At 43.6% G+C, this 16,869-nt stretch overlaps 1 protein-coding gene across 1 annotated transcript in view; it reads right to left on the bottom strand.

The window, feature by feature from the left end:
• Nucleotides 1–8,230: 8,230 nt before the first annotated feature.
• The window catches only part of CDCA7L (cell division cycle associated 7 like), a gene marked incomplete at its 3' end in the record, with an annotated part of 56,435 nt that continues 47,796 nt past the window's right edge, over nt 8,231–16,869 (bottom strand). Inside the window, exons 7-8 of the mRNA XM_082257474.1 lie at nt 13,298–13,447; nt 8,231–8,371 (exon numbers count right to left, since the gene is read on the bottom strand). Of these exons, the coding sequence (XP_082113600.1) occupies nt 8,231–8,371; nt 13,298–13,447 (291 nt within the window). The remainder of the gene's footprint in view (nt 8,372–13,297; nt 13,448–16,869) is intronic.

Genomic DNA, 16,869 nt, shown 5'->3' with positions numbered 1-16,869 from the left:
TCCACACATAAGTAGAGGGGCGGGTGCTGCGTCTGTCAATTACCTTCAGAGAAAAGGATTTCACGGTAAGTCAAAAATCCAGTTCTCTATCATTCATCAACAGACCCAGCTTCATATCTTCTTGACCACTGGGACGTCCCAAAGCAGTATTTGCACTCTTTTTTGCATTGTTTTTCCCACCCCTCATGCAATCTCCCAAGGCTAAAATGTAGGCAACCAGGGGTAACATGGAGCTCAACCAGGAAAAAAAAAAAACACATACACCCTCAGAGAAAAAAAAAATCTATTTTAGACAGCAGCCTGCATCTACTTTGTAGAATTTTGTAAAAGTGTGCATAGACAACCAAGTCGCCGCCTTGCAAATCTGAATCACCGACGCTTGATGGCGAAAAGCCCAGGAAGCGCTCAGCGCCCTAGTAGAGTGTGCCTTCACAGGGAAAGGAGGAACCTGACCCTTCAGCGAATAAGCCTGAACTATCGTCTGTCTAATCCATAAATAGACAAATAGAGCATCTGATTTTCTGAACTACTCAGTAGCTGCCAGGTAGACTAATTGCCCCTATCACATCCAAGGAATGCAATGCAATTTCCTTGGAATGCTTGGGGTTAGGACAGTGTCTTCATTCAAATGTATGTCTTCATTCAAATGAAAATCAAAAACCAACTTCGGAAGAGAAAAAGACTGATTAGGTCGGAGGACCACTTTATCTCTGTAGACCACCAGATAGGGTGAGCGGCAGGACAACTCCACCAACTCTGCAGGCAGAAGTATTAGCCAACAAAAAGGCAACTTTCTGAGACCAGGTAAGCAGAGGAATCTCCCCAATGTTCTCAAACAGAGGTTTTTGAAGAACAGACAGAACCAAATTCAGATCCCATGGAGGTAGCGGGGGGATCGCCTCAGGGGAGCCATGTGGCAAACCCCCTGAATAAAAGTGCGAAACGGGGCATGCATAGCTAAAGGTCGTTGGAAAAACACAGCCAAAGCCAACACTTGGCCTTGGATAGTGCCCGAGGCCATCTGCTGTTCAAAAGCTTTTTGAAGAAAAGCCAAAACCCTAGCCACCGAAAACAAGCGAGGGTGCACCTTCAAAAGATTCACACCATGAAATGTACGATTTCCACATACGATGATAGATCTTCCTGGAAATAGACTTTCTTCAGCAGTGTAGGAATCACCAAATCAGAAAGACCTCTATCCTTCAATACCTGGCCTTCAACAGCCACTGTAAAGCAGGATGGAAGATAGGTCCTTGAGACAGCAGATCTTCCCTGAGAGGGAATCTCCAGGGAGCATCGGCGACCAACCTAATGTCTGCGTACCAAGACCGGCGAAGCCAGTCTGGGGCCACCAGAATGACCGGAAACCCTTCCGCTTCTATCCTGCAAAGAAGCCTGAGCGGAGGGAATGCATAAATCAGCCAATACTGACTCCAAGGAGCCACCAGCGTGTCTGTGGCGTCGGCCAGAGGATCCCGAGACCTGGCTACAAACCTCTGAACCTTCTTGAGTCGAGAAGCAAACAGGTCGACGTCGGGTGTCCCCTTACTGGACACAAGAGATGAACCACCTCCGGGTGCAGGGACCACTCCCCCTGATCCAACACCTGACAACTCAGGTAGTCTGCCTGCCAGTTCTCCAAACCTGGAATGTGCACAGCAGAGGGAGCGGGAACAAACCTTTCTGCCCAATCCAGGATCTCGGCCACCTCCCGGGCCGCCAAGACAATTTTTGTGCCCCCTTGATTGATGTAAGCCATGGCTGTGGCATTGTCCGATTGTATCCGGACTGGACAATCTTGCAGATGAGTTGTCCAGTGTCTCAGGCAAAGCTTTATCTCCCTGAGCTCCAAGATATTAATCTGAGGTTTTGACTCTTCCACCGTCCAGGACCCCTGGGTGCAGAGCTTCCCCAGCACTCCATCCCAGCTTGATAGGCTGGCGTCCGTGGTTACCACTGTCCAATACAAGGGAAGGAAGGACTTGCCCTGCCGTAGTGCTAATGAGCGAAGCCACCAGAGAAAAGCAGTCTTCGTGTTGTGATTTAGCCAAATCAGAGTGTCTAAAGACTTTGGATCTTTGTTCCATTTAACAAGAATCTCCCTTTGTAAGGGTCTCGTATGGAACTGAGCAAATGGAACCGCCTCGAAGGTTGACACTATCAGACCCAAGGCGCCCATCCAAGTCTGCAGAGAGAACCAATTGTTTGCCAACAGCAAACAGATCACCCCCTGCAACTTCTGCAGCTTGTCTGGAGGAAGAAAGACCCTCGCCAAGGTGGAATCCAGAGTCAGGCCCAGATAATCCAGTCTTCCCGACAGGGCTGAATGAGAATCCGCTCTCAATAGGAGATCGTCCCGGTATCCCAGTCCCGAAATCCCCTGTTGGCGCAGTAATGCCAACACCAGAGCCAGCACCTTGGTAAAGACCCCGGGGACGGAGACGAGACCAAAGGGTAACGCCACAAATTGAAAATGCTCCTCTCCTACAGCGAAGCGAAGAAAACGCTGGTGTCCATAGCATAGATAGGGATGTGTAGATATGCGTAGGGATGTGTAGATATGCGTCCTTGATATCTATAGAGGCCAAAAAATCCCCCTTGGTGTAGAGATGCCACTACCGTTCAAATGGACTCCATTTGAAACTTCTGTACCTGCACAAAGCGGTTCAGAGCCTTGAGCCTCAGAATTGGACGTGCTTTGCCTTCCTTTCTGGGCACAGTAAACAGGTTTGAATAAAATCCCTCAAAGCGTTCCCGAGAGGGAACCGTCACAATCCCCCCCTTGTGACAGCCGGTCTTGTACCGCCTTTCGTAGGTCCCTTAACTGGTCTGGAGATAGGCGTAGATTGGACAGGAAGAACCTGTCTGACGGTCGAGACCGGTATTCAATCTTGTAACCCGAATGGAGCAGTTAGTGGTTCGTGGACCCATTTGTTCTGAATTAAGGAAGTCCATGGTTCCGGAAAGAATCAAAAGACGTCTTCCCACCCCAGAAACAGGTGAGGGTGTCCCTTTATGCAGACGAAGATTTGTCTGCAGATCGAGACTGGCCAGATTTTGGCTTACCCGCCCAGGTCTTCTTGGAACCCCTAAAGACCGGAACGGTTTTGCTCCTTTCTCCTGCGACTCGGATGTACTAAAGGGCCGTCTATGAGCAGTGAAAGAGGGCCCCCCGTCTAGTACGTGGCGCCTTGCTCTTGGATGATTGTGGCAGAAGAGTACTCTTCCCTCCCGTAAGGCCTTTTATCAGCTCTTCCAAGGAGGATCCAAACAACCTGTCCCCCGTAAAGGGAAGGTCAGAAAGAGCCTTTTTGGAGGCCTGGGCCGCAGACGAGCTCTTTAACCACATGCGTCTAATAGCAATCCCCACAGCAGACACTCTGGCCACCAGGGGAGCCGCATCCAGCAATGCATCACAAATATATAGCAGGGCTTGACCCATCTGGTCCAGTAGCTCAATCAGACCCGGAGAGAGCTGCTCCGTTTCCAAGTCACCTTTTAATAACTTCACCCATTCTGTAATGGTCTGTGACACCAATATGGTTTAATATTGAGCCCGCAACACATGTAAATGGTGGAACAGAGACTCAGTCTATCCACAGAGGATCAGTAAAAGCTGGGGATTCTGCCACTGGAACTACTGTAGACTTGTTCTGTCTGGAAACTGGATGGTCCACCTAGTGGAAACTGCATCCACAAAGGGGTAACACCATTTAAAGCACTTGGGCACCACTAACATTTGTTTGATGTGCCCCCACTATTCATTGACGTCCTGGACGCTATAGACTCAGCTGCCATTTTGAATGTTTCCTGCACGGATACTAAAAGTGCTTCAACCAGCGCACTTTTCCGTGCGGCGGCTGACGAGGACATGTCCTCCTCGCCATCAGAATGCGATGACACAGATCCACCAAGGTGGGGTGTGTCCAAGGCGGCCATATCTGCCTCAGAGTCTGAGAATACCACAGAGGAAGGTGAAGGCAAAAGGCGTTTTCGCCTAGGGGCACTTTTTTAAAACTAAATCCACTTTTGACACCAGGCTTTCCAAAACTGCTGTAAAAGCAGACAGGGGTTGTGACCCAGACGGTCCCGCAGCCGCACTGAGGGGGTCTGTAGGTCAACATTTTGTCCTGGGACTCCATAAGCATTAAAAAAAAAAAAAAAGAAATGCAATGTCACTTTTAAAAAGTCTCAAAAATGCGATCCGCACAGCTGCACCAGTGGTACTACAAATCCCAGCCTAACACAGCCTGCAGCAGTGTGAGGAATGCCTACAGGGACCCCAAAAACATTACCAGCAAACCGGTCTGGAAGCTACAGGCACGTTCCTTGCTGAAGATAGAAATGATTTGGCACACGAAATGAAAAGTACCTGGGTCATGCCTAGAGCCTTTTAGGGTCTCCCCCTTGCTGTCCAGCGATCGTGGACTACAAGAAAATGGCCGCCCCATGCATTCCTATGGGGAACTATCAAAACATGGCCGCCCTGCATTGTAATGAGAAAACTTTTTACATTAACCACTTGCCGTCTGAGTACCGTAGTACTACTGCGGCAAAGTGGCTCGTTATCGTCTGATGACGTAGTACTACGTCGTCAGACACTCCCCTTTCTCGGTGGCGCGCACGCGCCGCCGGAGGCTCGCTCCCGCTGTGACTGTCACAGCGGGAGTCGGGCCAGGGGAGGAGCAGCGGGCGGATCTCCCAAGTGACAGGCAGGGTCAGATTGCAGGGTTCAGCATAGCGTCTCACACACACGTCAGTAAGCACCAGGCATACATTAACCCCTCCCTCTCCAATAAAATTAACCCCTTCCTTGCCAGTGTCATTTTTACAGTAACAGTGCATATATATAGCACTGATTACTGCAGTAATGTCACTGGTACCCCCAAAAGTGTCAAAAATGTCAGCCAAGGGTCCGATCTGTCCGCCGCAATGTTGCAGTACCGCGCAGAAAAAAAAAAAAAAAAAAAAAAAAAAAATCGCAGATCGCCGCCATTACGCGTTAAAAAAAAAAACCACCAAAAACGACAAATCTTTCCCTTTGTTAGTAAACGCAATAACTTTTGCGCAAACCAATCAAAATGCGCTTATTGTGAATTTTTTTTACCAAACATAGGTAGCAGAAAACAAATTGGCCAAAAATTTAAAAAAAAAATTTAGATTTTTACATTTTTTGGGGGGAATTTCATACAAAAAAAAAAAAAAAAAATGTGAAAAATTTTGTTTTTTCAAAATTGACGCTCTTTTTTTGTTTATAGCGCAAAAAGTAAAAATCGCACAGGTGATCAAATACCACCAAAAGAAAGCTCTGTTTGTGGGAAAAAAAAGGACGTAAATTTCGTTTGGGTATGGCGTCGAACGACCGCGCAATTGTCAGTTAAACTCGCATAGCGCCGAATCGCAAAAAGTGGCCCAGACGTAAGACAGCAAAATGCTCTAGTGGTAAAGTGGTTAAGGTAGAGCAGAAGTCTACAGCAAAATGGTGGCCCCCACAGCGCGCCATGCGGTCTCCAGGACCCCCATGGGGTTAATCATACCAGAGGCATCGGAGCATCCCCAGAAGAAGACGACCCCACCAGGACAGACAATGCCCCCCCTGCAGCGGCAATATAACTGCCCCCCATGAGGTATGAACCTGCTACAGAGGGGGGAAACAGTTAAGGGGGTCTGGTATGCCTGAGAGGCCAGGAGAACCGAGGGATTCCTGAGGGTTCGACTATTGCAAGGAGGGGGGCCAAGTCCACTCCGAGACCGCCAGGGAATTGGGGGGGAACTTACTAACCATACTACAGTATCAGTTGGGCGCCACTCCAAACAGACCACCTTCCACCTGGGGTGGGGTGCCGACAGCCAGGGGGTACGCTGCGACTCAGGGGCATCCCAGGTCGTCCGCATCCAGGTGAGACGGTCCACTCGCAGTCTCATCCCCGTCTATCGGGGCTCTTGCGTGGTGAGGCCTAGTGCTGGACTATAACCTGTTCACGCTTGCTGGCCATGCAGGGAGACCTTAAGGATCTAGAATATCCAGTATAAACCCAGCTGGCTGTTGCTTGTAGTTCTCCAGGAACTCCAACTTAAAGAAATGAATCATAAAATAAGGTTCCCAAAAATAGACAGCTAAGACCGAAGTCCCAGCAGGGAACTAGGTCCTACTCCTAAACTAGGCAGAAACAAAACAAAGCTAGAGCAGAGTGTGTGAGGTTATGCCTGCAGGGACTGCCACATAGGCATGGTAAGGTTTTTTCCTGCCTAGTGTCCTACTGCTGTAGGGGGCAGCATAACTTAATGGTCAAGAAGATATGAAGCTGCGTCTGTCAACGAATGATAGAGAAAAAGGAATTATTACTACGTCTTCGGTCTTATTCTGACCTTAAACTTGCATTGCATTGATGCTGCCCAAACTGGCTGCATATGCATTACAATGGACATAAAACTTTTTTTTTTTTTTTAATGCGTTGTCGTCAACTTCAGCACATGTCCGTTTGCATCTATTGTATGTTGAAGTTCCACTCTACATAAATGGCTCTGCACAAGTGGAATGAGTTCCAAAAACATGCAGTAAAAAATGCGTTTCACCATAATGCACAGGTCTGAGGAGCATGTCGCTATACAAGTCAATGGGAATGTAAAAGTAGCATAAAGCACTTTAACCCCCTGGAACCTAAGCCTTTTTCTGACATATGTTGAAAATTACTTAGAACCCCCAAAACATTTTTTTATACTGTGCAAGATGTTAGGCAGAGTAAATAGATACCCAACATGTCCTGCTTGAAAATTGCGCACACTCGTGGAATGGCGACAAATTTTGGTACTTAATCTCCATAGGCGATGCTTTAAAAATGTTAACTGTTCCCTATTTAGAGTTACAGAGGAGTTCTTGTACTAGAATTATTGCTCTCACTAACAATTGCGGCGATACCTCACGAGTGGTTTGAACACAATATGCGGATGCAACTTGCGTACGCGTTCGCTTCTGTTTTTGATTATTTTTTTTTGCTGTCACAAGGAATGTAAACATCCCTTGTGACAGTAATAGGCAGTTACAGGTGCCCTTTATGGAGGTATCTGGGGGTCTAAAAGATCCAAAATCCCTCCTTTGCACTTAAAAGCATTAAAAATGCCAAGTTTGGCTGTTTTCAATGGCTGTCTGTTTTTTTAAATCTGGTGCCTTTAGAGCTCCAGTACCCGGAAGTGATGTCATAAAGCCTTCCCTTCCGCTCCTTCTAATGACAGCCGAACAGCTGCTTCGGTTGTCATTACAAGAAAGCCGACAGTCAGCTCTAAACAAAACGGTATCGGGGTGAGGTCTCTAGCTGTAGCTGCAGGCATCACCCCTGTAAGACTCCTTCAAGCCGAGGCCGCATATTTGCGTTCCGGTGGCGCAAAGGGGTGATTAAAGCTTTGAAGGTGGCCAACTGAAGGATCACATGCACCTGTCCTTGATCTCAGGAGCCTCAAAAGCAAGGCAGAATGCACCTGAAAGCAAACCGCATTTGTCCATCTACACTAGCCCTTAACCACTTGACCACTTTACCCCCTAGATGATCAGGCCATTTTACGATACGGCACTGTTACGTTACTTAAAAATTGCGCGGTCATGCAACACTGTACCCAAATAAAATGTATGTCTTTTTTCCCCACAAATAAGAGCTTTCTCTTGGTGGTAATTTGATTACCTCTGCATTTTTTTATTTTTTGCACCATAGACAAAAAAAGACAAAATTTTGAATTTTTTTTATATTATTTCTTACTTTCTGCTATAAAAAACATATCCAAAAAAAAAAAAAAAATCTAAGTTTCTTTATAAAATTAAAGGATAATATGTATTCTGCTCAATAAATGTATATTGATTAGGTTTATGTTAAAGTTATGTCTACAAACTATGGTATATAATGTATGAATTTTTTTTTGTTTTAGTATATTTCTTAGTAATGGCAGTGATCAGTCACATACCAGGACTGCGATATGCAGGGAACAATCTGACACTTTGCAGAAACCAGTGACACTAATACAATTCTCAGTAGTATACATAAAAAAAAAAAAAAAAAATTCATCAAGGAGAGGATGCGTCTGGGAAGGAGTTACAATTGGTTAGGTTTAACACAGAAATTGTGTAGTAAATCCTACTGGAGAATAAGCTAGAGGCATTGTAGAAGGGAAGACATACACCCATATAGGAAAGTAGGTAGTATGAACCGAACACCGACAATGTCCTTGGGCCTAAATTTACTCACCTTTCCAGGTATTCTTTAACATTATCATAACCAGAAAATTTGGCCAGGTGAATGAGCATCCCTGTGGCACATCGACCATCTCTTTTGCGACAGTAGCTACAGTTGCAGATCTCACGACATGGGGGACATATCCAATCCTATGAACAAAGAAGGGAGGTATTGGTAACTAAGCATAGTTTATTAGGTTTTGCTTTTTATTTTACTGTCCATCTAAAAGGGAACCTGTCACAAGTAAACATTAGGATCCCACAGGCCCGACAGTGATGTGCATTTCTGCAAAACAGAATGGAGAGAACAAGCATGCAGCAAGTGAAGTCACAAACGCTCATATTGTATACCTGTTCAAGGCAAGTAAATCAGAAAGCGTTAATCCAGGCCAAAATCACCAGCAGACAATTATAAAATGAGCAGTCATCACTGATTTTCTTCATAAAATTATGACAGGTTTCTTTTAGTAAATGGAGAACAAATAAAATTATATTAAGAGCGATAAAACAACTTATTCAGAAGTATGTATGTAAGCATTCTCAACATTAGATTACTGGACAAGAGACTTTTGCGTGCTGAAATATCACTATACCACCTCACATCAAATAAATTCAGCAGTTACAAATGCATAAATCATGCAACCTTGAAGGAAGCAAGCCAGCAGAATCTCACGAGATTCACTAGCCAGCGATTTTGGCTGTGCACATCCCAAGAGTGGACAACCAAAATGAGGGGATCATTTCGTCTAGACCAACGGAAATGATCCCCTCACCCCTACATCTTCAAAATATATGTCAAAATATGGGAGACCCCAGATGTAGATATCCTGGACTCCAGATTCATCAACAAGCTACCTCTGTTTGTGGCCAGGACCAAGGATCTTCTGGCATTCGTACTAGATGTCGGCATAATCCCCTGGTTCCAGTTCAGGGTAATGAATTGTATGCCTTCCCTACCTATTACACAGACATATTCACACTATTACTACTGGGTGGGCTTGTAAAATATCTGGGCATTCTAGCACAAAGCCTATGTAGTCCAGATGTGTAAGGCCACCACTTCATCCTCTGTTCCATAACTTTTAAAGTTTTTACCAAGTGTGCTTCCATCTCTCGTGAATGTAGCTTGTAGACAAAATTCTTGCAGCGGCACTATAAAGTTGGGTCCGTTGACCGTTGTTGTTGGGCCTGTTTGCCTAGTTGCTACTCACCCTTCTCATTTATTGCTAGGGTATATGAGTACTCAGCCTGTGTCCTGTACGATTAACCACTTAAGCCCTGGAAGATTTTACCCCCTTCCTGACCAGGGCCTATTTTGCGATTCAGCACTGCGTGATTTTAAAGGACAATTGCGCGGTCATGCGATGCTGTACCCACGAATAGAGCTTTCTTTGGGTGGTATTTGATCACCTGTGTGATTTTTACTTTTTGCGCTATAAACAAAAAAAAAAAAAAAAAAAAAAGCGTACATTTTAAAAAAATAATATTTTTCACATTTTTTTTTATATAAAATTCCCCAAAAAAAAAAAAATGTAAAAAATCTAAATTTAACATTTTTGGCCAATTTGTTTTCTGCTACATATGTTTGGTAAAAAATCGTAATAAGCGTATTTTGATTGGTTTGCGCAAGAGTTATTGCGTTTACTAAGGGAAAGATTTGTCATTTTTGGCGTTTTTAATTTTTTAATGGCGGCGATCTGCAATTTTTTTTGCGGGACTACGACATTGCGGCGGACAGATCGGACCTTTGACTGACATTTGACACTTTTGGGGGTACCAGTGACAATACTACAGTAATCAGTGCTATACATATGCACTGTTACTGTAAAAATGTAACTGGCAGGGAAGGGGTTAACTTTATTGGTAATGCAAGGGTTAAGTGTGTCCCTAGGGGCGTGCTTCTAACTGTAAAGGGGTGTGGCTAGTGATGTAACCACAGAGACATACGATCCTACATAGCAGGATCGTATGATCTCTGCAGTTAGATCAGGGAGAATGACAGGCGGCTTTGTTTACATTAGCCGCCTGCCTTTCTCCCTCTCCACGGAGAGATCACGAGTGACCGGCGGACATCGGGTCCGCCGGTCACACGCTTGCCCCCTAGAGGCTCACAGGCTAGCGACGTAGTCCTACGTCACTTTGCCTGTACGGGGCTGACCGCCGCAGTAAATAGTTGTGCGGCGGTCGGCAAGCGGTTAAGATACGAGGAATGGTCTTACCTGTAAATTCCATTTCTTGACAACCGTACAGGACACCCTCCCTTCTTTTCCTGGGTTACTCTGCTTGCTACAAAACTGAGGACTCAGAGGGTGGAGAAGGGTTTGAAGGGAGGCCATAAAAGCCAATCATCTGAAGGTATCAGCTTATAACCCATGGTCTATGAAATCTCAGCCTGTGTCCAGGACTGTACTCCTTTTTGTACAGTACATCTTCTACACTGCACTGAACACCGTTTTATAAGTTACGGGAATAACTGAATTCCGAATAGAAACTCTAAACGTGGCTAAACACGTGAAAGCACAACTATACCCACTTTAATGTACAAACATTTAAACACAGGTATAAGATTTGGGAAGTATAAAAGTTATACTTCTCAGGTAAGGTCTCCTTCCTTTAGAAAAGAAACCCATAAGTGCCAGTATGAATATAAAACTTTACAAACAGCTTTTTGCTTTTTCCATGTTAGTTTTGTAATGAGACAGTTCACTACAGTCTACAACTAAGTACAATAGGGTACATTTATCAATTCTGTACCAAAGTTAGGCAATACTAAATAGAAGCAGTGAGGAAGATTTGAGAGCAATTATACTTAGGAAGCATAATTCATAAATCTCAAACCCCAAGCTGCTTTAAAACAGCAATGCAACAGAACAGAACAAAACATGTCCTTAACTACTTCTTAAATGTGCGTCTGCTTTCAGTCAAATCTGTCTCATCTGCAGTAATAAATCTGGCACAATTTGTTGCCAAGAATATAGGAGCAGGGATCCCAAACAAATACCAATGCACAGAATTTTACCTTCTGTTCCACAGTTGTACAGGCTCCTGTACTGAAATGACTTACTTTGATTTCACTGGACGTTGTGCGCTCCTTACAATGTGCTGCAATAAATGAGATAGGTAGGGCCAACCTATTATCCTGGCTGGGTGACATCAAGCATCTAGCCGTTTCCTCCACGCCCTTACCGTGGCATGCACCTTTAATTGCACTTCTGTTCTTTCAATCATTGTGGCTTAGCATCACATGTGTGTGTTACCTAGGACAGTCTGCATGCAAATGCAGTCTAAAACCTCGTACACACAATCAGATTACCGGACGAATTTTCGTCCTTTTTTGTTGCATGCTAGTCTCATATAGAAAGTGAAGAGGTTACTTCATACGCAAACTCTCATACGACAGAATTCAACTTCAGAAGTGATGTAATGTGTTCAGTTGTTTTGTATGTATTCTTTTGTTTCCAAGCATGCGTAGTCTTGCGCTTACGATTTATTTTTCAGATGAAAACTGTACTAAAGTAAATGAAAAATCGGATTTTGTGTTAACGTACAATAAAAATTTTATAGCCTGCACATTCAGCTTAGCACTATACGAATGATCTGAAAATCGGCAGATCATTCGTGGGACGAAATTGCGAAATTTTACTTCCAATTTTCTTATCGTGTGTATGGGCCTCAAGAGTGCTCACTCCTCCAGACATGCACCCATCAAGGCATTTTGATATTTAGATAACTCCTCTTAAAAGTCAGGCCTACTATTTACATTAATAGGGTAAAAGGAGTACTGAGTGAGGCAGGGTGCTGCAATGTTTTCTAGAAGTAATGTACATCACCCTGCTTTCCTCCTACATCCACCATGATCTGCCTGCATCACATAAAAGAAAAAAAAAACACATCACTAAACCTGCTGCCCTATTCTGAAGCTTGGATCCCATACATTCTTTAGTACCTAATTTACCTTACCCTTTTACCCCCCTTTTTCTCTTGTCCATTAAGCCTTCTAGGAGTTCTATTTGTTTATTTGGTCATGGCTATACTACTGTTATTAGGTATACTCGAAAGAGAGGCACCGTTTCCTTGTACGCCAATACTAGGGATCGACCGATTATCGGCAAGGCCGATATGCACTTTCCCCGATATATCAACCAATGCGGCTGAGAAGCCCTCCCACGGCTCGCCCGGGTCTCCTGTCCCACCAGAGACCCGGGCAACCAGCCTGCATGGCCGCCGAAGAGAAGACCTGATCAAAGCCGCATTCGGCTCCGATTGGGTATCCATGTAAAAACCGAGAAGTGATGTCATGACATCACTTCTGGGAACTCGGCGCCAAATTAAAAAAAATTACAGCATTCAAAACAGCCAAACTTGGTGTTTTGAATGCTTTTAAGTGCAGAGGAGGGGTTTGGGGTCTTTTAGACCCCCAGATCCCTCCACAAGAGTACCGGTGAAAAAATAAATAAAATAAAAATTTTAATGTACCAAAATAAAAATTGGCCGATACCAATACCGATATGCGATGACCAAAATATCGGTATTGGTATGGGCAATAAAAAAAACGATATCAATCGATCACTAGCCAATACCCTTCTCCTTGTGTATATTGTTTACTGCCCTTCGTAACCTGGGGATATGGAGTCTAATAGGTTTTCTTTGATAGATTTGCATGTACTCAGTTTTTTTTTTTTTTTATTACACACACACACACACACAATGGGTTAGTTGGGCTTGAATGTTATCCACTCGTTTCTTGCTACAATTTCCATATCCGCAATAATGATGTACTTTTGCAGATATTTGTACTGATCAAGTACTATATGTCTCAAGTTCTTCGGTTCTCTTTTTTTTAACTGTTATAAACAAATCCTAATAAAAAGATATTGAATATAGAAAATAACGTATATAATAAAAGTTGAAAGATTTTGTTTACAAATTTCATTGTTTGTTGGGGAAGGGAAAAAGAAGGAACCAGGAAAGGCAAAAATATAAGCAGAATAAACTTCAGTTGTAACTGACAAGAAGCATGATTTTCATGGGTTGCCAATTTGCTCCAAGTTACGAGATCACTGTCTGACTACTTACAGGGTCTAGAAGTGCCTCTCTCACATCTTCGCCATATCGATTTCGTAAACAGGGCCCACAGAACTGGCCTCTGACCCCGCCACAGCCAGGATTGCGGCAGAAAGTTTTTGTATCCGCAGTTTTTTGGCGACACTGATGACAAGTACTTCCCTATAAAAAGAGAGATGCTAAGTCACGGTCTTCAGAAAGAAAATCTGTATGCAGTATAAAAACGGGATACATTTAAAGCTAATTGAACACAACAGTAAAATAATTTCAGCTAAAGGTAGATTATTTATATATACATATTTTACACACACACACACACACACACACACACACACACACACACACACACACACACAGTGCCTTGCAAAAGTATTCGGCCCCCTTGAACCTTGAGACCTTTTGCCACATTTCAGGCTTCAAACAAAAGATATAAAACTGTAATTTTTTGTAAAGAATCAACAAGTGGGACACAATCATGAAGTGGAATGAAATTTATTGGATATTTCAAACTTTAACAAATAAAAAACTGAAAAATTGGGCGTGCAAAATTATTCAGCCCCCTTAAGTTAATACATTGTAGCGCCAACTTTTGCTGCGATTACAGCTGTAAGTCGCTTGGGGTATGTCTCTATCAGTTTTGCACATCGAGAGACTGACATTTTTGTCCATTCCTCCTTGCAAAACAGCTCGAGCTCAGTGAGGTTGGATGGAGAGCGTTTGTGAACAGCAGTTTTCAGTTCTTTCCACAGATTCTCGATTGGATTCAGGTCTGGACTTTGACTTGGCCATTCTAACACCTGGATATGTTTATTTGTGAACCATTCCATTGTAGATTTTGCTTTGTTTTGGATCACTGTCTTGTTGGAAGACAAATCTCCATCCCAGTCTCAGGTCTTTTGCAGACTCCATCAGGTTTTCTTCCAGAATGGTCCTGTATTTGGCTCCATCCATCTTCCCATTAATTTTAACCATCTTCCCTGTCCCTGCTGAAGAAAAGCAGGCCCAAACCATGATGCTGCCACCACCATGTTTGACAGTGGGGATGGTGTGTGTTCAGGGTTATGAGCTGTGTTGCTTTTACACCGAACCTAACGTTTTGCGTTGTTGCCAAAAAGTTCGATTTTGGTTTCATCTGACCAGAGCACCTTCTTCCACGTGTTTGGTGTCTCCCCCAGGTGGCTTGTGGCAAACTTTAAATGACACTTTTAATGGACATCTTTAAGAAATGGCTTTCTTCTTGCCACTCTTCCATAAAGGCCAGATTTGTGCAGTATACGACTGATTGTTATCCTATGGACATAGTCTCCCACCTCAGCTGTAGATCTCTGCAGTTCATCCAGAGTGATCATGGGCCTCTTGGCTGCATCTCTGATCAGTCTTCTCCTTGTATGAGCTGAAAGTTTAGAGGGACGGCCAGGTCTTCGTAGATTTGCAGTGGTCTGATACTCCTTCCATTTCAATATTCAATATTAAATCGATTGCACAGTGCTCCTTGGGATGTTTAAAGCTTGGGAAATCTTTTTGTATCCAAATCTGGCTTTAAACTTCCTTACAACAGTATCTCGGACCTGCCTGGTGTGTTCCTTGTTCTTAATGATGCTCTCTGCGCTTTAAACGGACCTCTGAGACTATCACAGTGCAGGTGCATTTATACAGAGACTTGATTACACACAGGTGGATTCTATTTATCATCATTAGTCATTTAGGTCAACATTGGATCATTCAGAGATCCTCACTGAACTTCTGGAGAGAGTTTGCTGCACTGAAAGTAAAGGGGCTGAATAATTTTGCACGCCCAATTTTTCAGTTTTTTTATGTGTTAAGTTTGAAATATCCAATAAATTTTGTTCCACTTCATGATTGTGTCCCACTTGTTGATTCTTCACAAAAAATTACAGTTTTATAGCTTTATGTTTGAAGCCTGATATGTGGCAAAAGTTCAAGGGGGCTGAATACTTTCGCAAGGCACTGTATATACTGTACATACACACAAATATTATATTATATATATATATATATATATAATATCATGCTGGATATCTATACCGATATGTACTGGGTAATATGTTAAGAATGAAAGGATGCCACATCGTTTGATGGAAATGAAAATTATCAAATTACAGAGGGCTGAACTCAAAAACACCCCGAAAATCAAAAGTGAAAAATGATGCAGCAGGCTAGTCCATTTTGCTGAAAATTCATTGCAGCAACTCAAAATGGTACTCTGTAGTTTGTATGGGCCCACGTGCTTGTATGCATGCCTGACAACGGATGGTGTCCTGGGGTATTTCCTACCTGTACAACCTGGCGGCGTCAAATGGACCGAAACATAGGTTCTGTTGAATTGAGGTCAGGCAAGCGTGGGGGCCATTCAATGGCATTAATGCCTTGATCCTCCTGGAACTGGCTGCATACTCTCGCCACATAAGGCATTGTCGTACACCAGGACGAACCCAGGACCCACTGCACCAGCGTAGTATCCGACAATGGGTCCAAGGATTTCATCCCGATACCAAATGGCAGTTAGGATGCCATTTTCTAGCCTGTAGAGGTCTGTGCAACCCTCCATGGAAATGTCTTCCCAGACCATCACTGACCCACCACCAAACCGGTTGTGCTGAACGATGTTACAGGCAGCACAACATTCTCCACAGCTTCTGCAGACCCTTTCACATCTGAAAGTGGCGGACCTGACAATTCTGGTGTTCAATGGCAAATGTCTATCGAGCTCCATGGTGCTGGGCAGTGAGCATAGGGCCCATTAGAGGACTTCCAGCCCTCAGGCCACGGTTAAGGACTGTTTGGTCAGAGACATTCACACCAGGGGCTTGCTGGAAGTCATTTTGTAGGGCTCTGGCACAGTGTTAATTTTGGCAGCAAATTTCAATTTAGTTTTAGTCTTAGTCTTAGGACTAAAATGGCATTTTAGTTTTAGTCCCATTTTAGTCTTCTGCAAGTGTTTTAGTCGTATTTAGTCGACTAAAACTCCAGTACATTTTAGTCGACTAAAACTCATTTTAGTCATCTATAATCGAATGAGTGTAGTTCAATTGTAATTTGTAATGCATTATTTAAGCATTTCTCTACAATTTCCAAACTCATTATATACTACTGCTGGTCCTGGAGTGAAAAATTGAATATGTTATTATTTATGGTACTAGGCTTTGAGCATGCACTAGCACAGCACTACACCAGTGTTAATTTTGGCAGCAAATTTCAATTTAGTTTTAGTTATAGTCTTATGACTAAAATGCCATTTTAGTTTTAGTCGTATTTTAGTCTTAAGGCTAAAATGCCATTTTAGTTTTAGTCGTATTTTAGTCATCTGAATTGTTTTAGTTTTAGTCTTATTTTAGTCGACTAAAATTTTGTTCATTTAGTAGACGAAAACGTTTTAGTCGGTTTTAGTCGACGAAATTAACACTGCTCTGGCAGTGCTCATCCGGTTCCTCCTTGCACAGAAGGAGCAGATACCAGTCCTGCTGATGAGTAAAGGACCTTTTACAGTCACTCCAGCTCTCCTAGAGTAACTGCCTGTCTGCTGGAATCTCCTCCATGCTCTTGAGACTGTGCTGGGAGACACA

Source organism: Pelophylax lessonae (genome assembly GCF_965119305.1).
Source record: "Pelophylax lessonae genome assembly, chromosome: 5".
In the NCBI taxonomy this organism is placed as follows: domain Eukaryota; kingdom Metazoa; phylum Chordata; class Amphibia; order Anura; family Ranidae; genus Pelophylax; species Pelophylax lessonae.
Note: the sequence above shows the minus strand (reverse complement) of the source record. Positions and strands in the feature narration are given on the sequence as shown.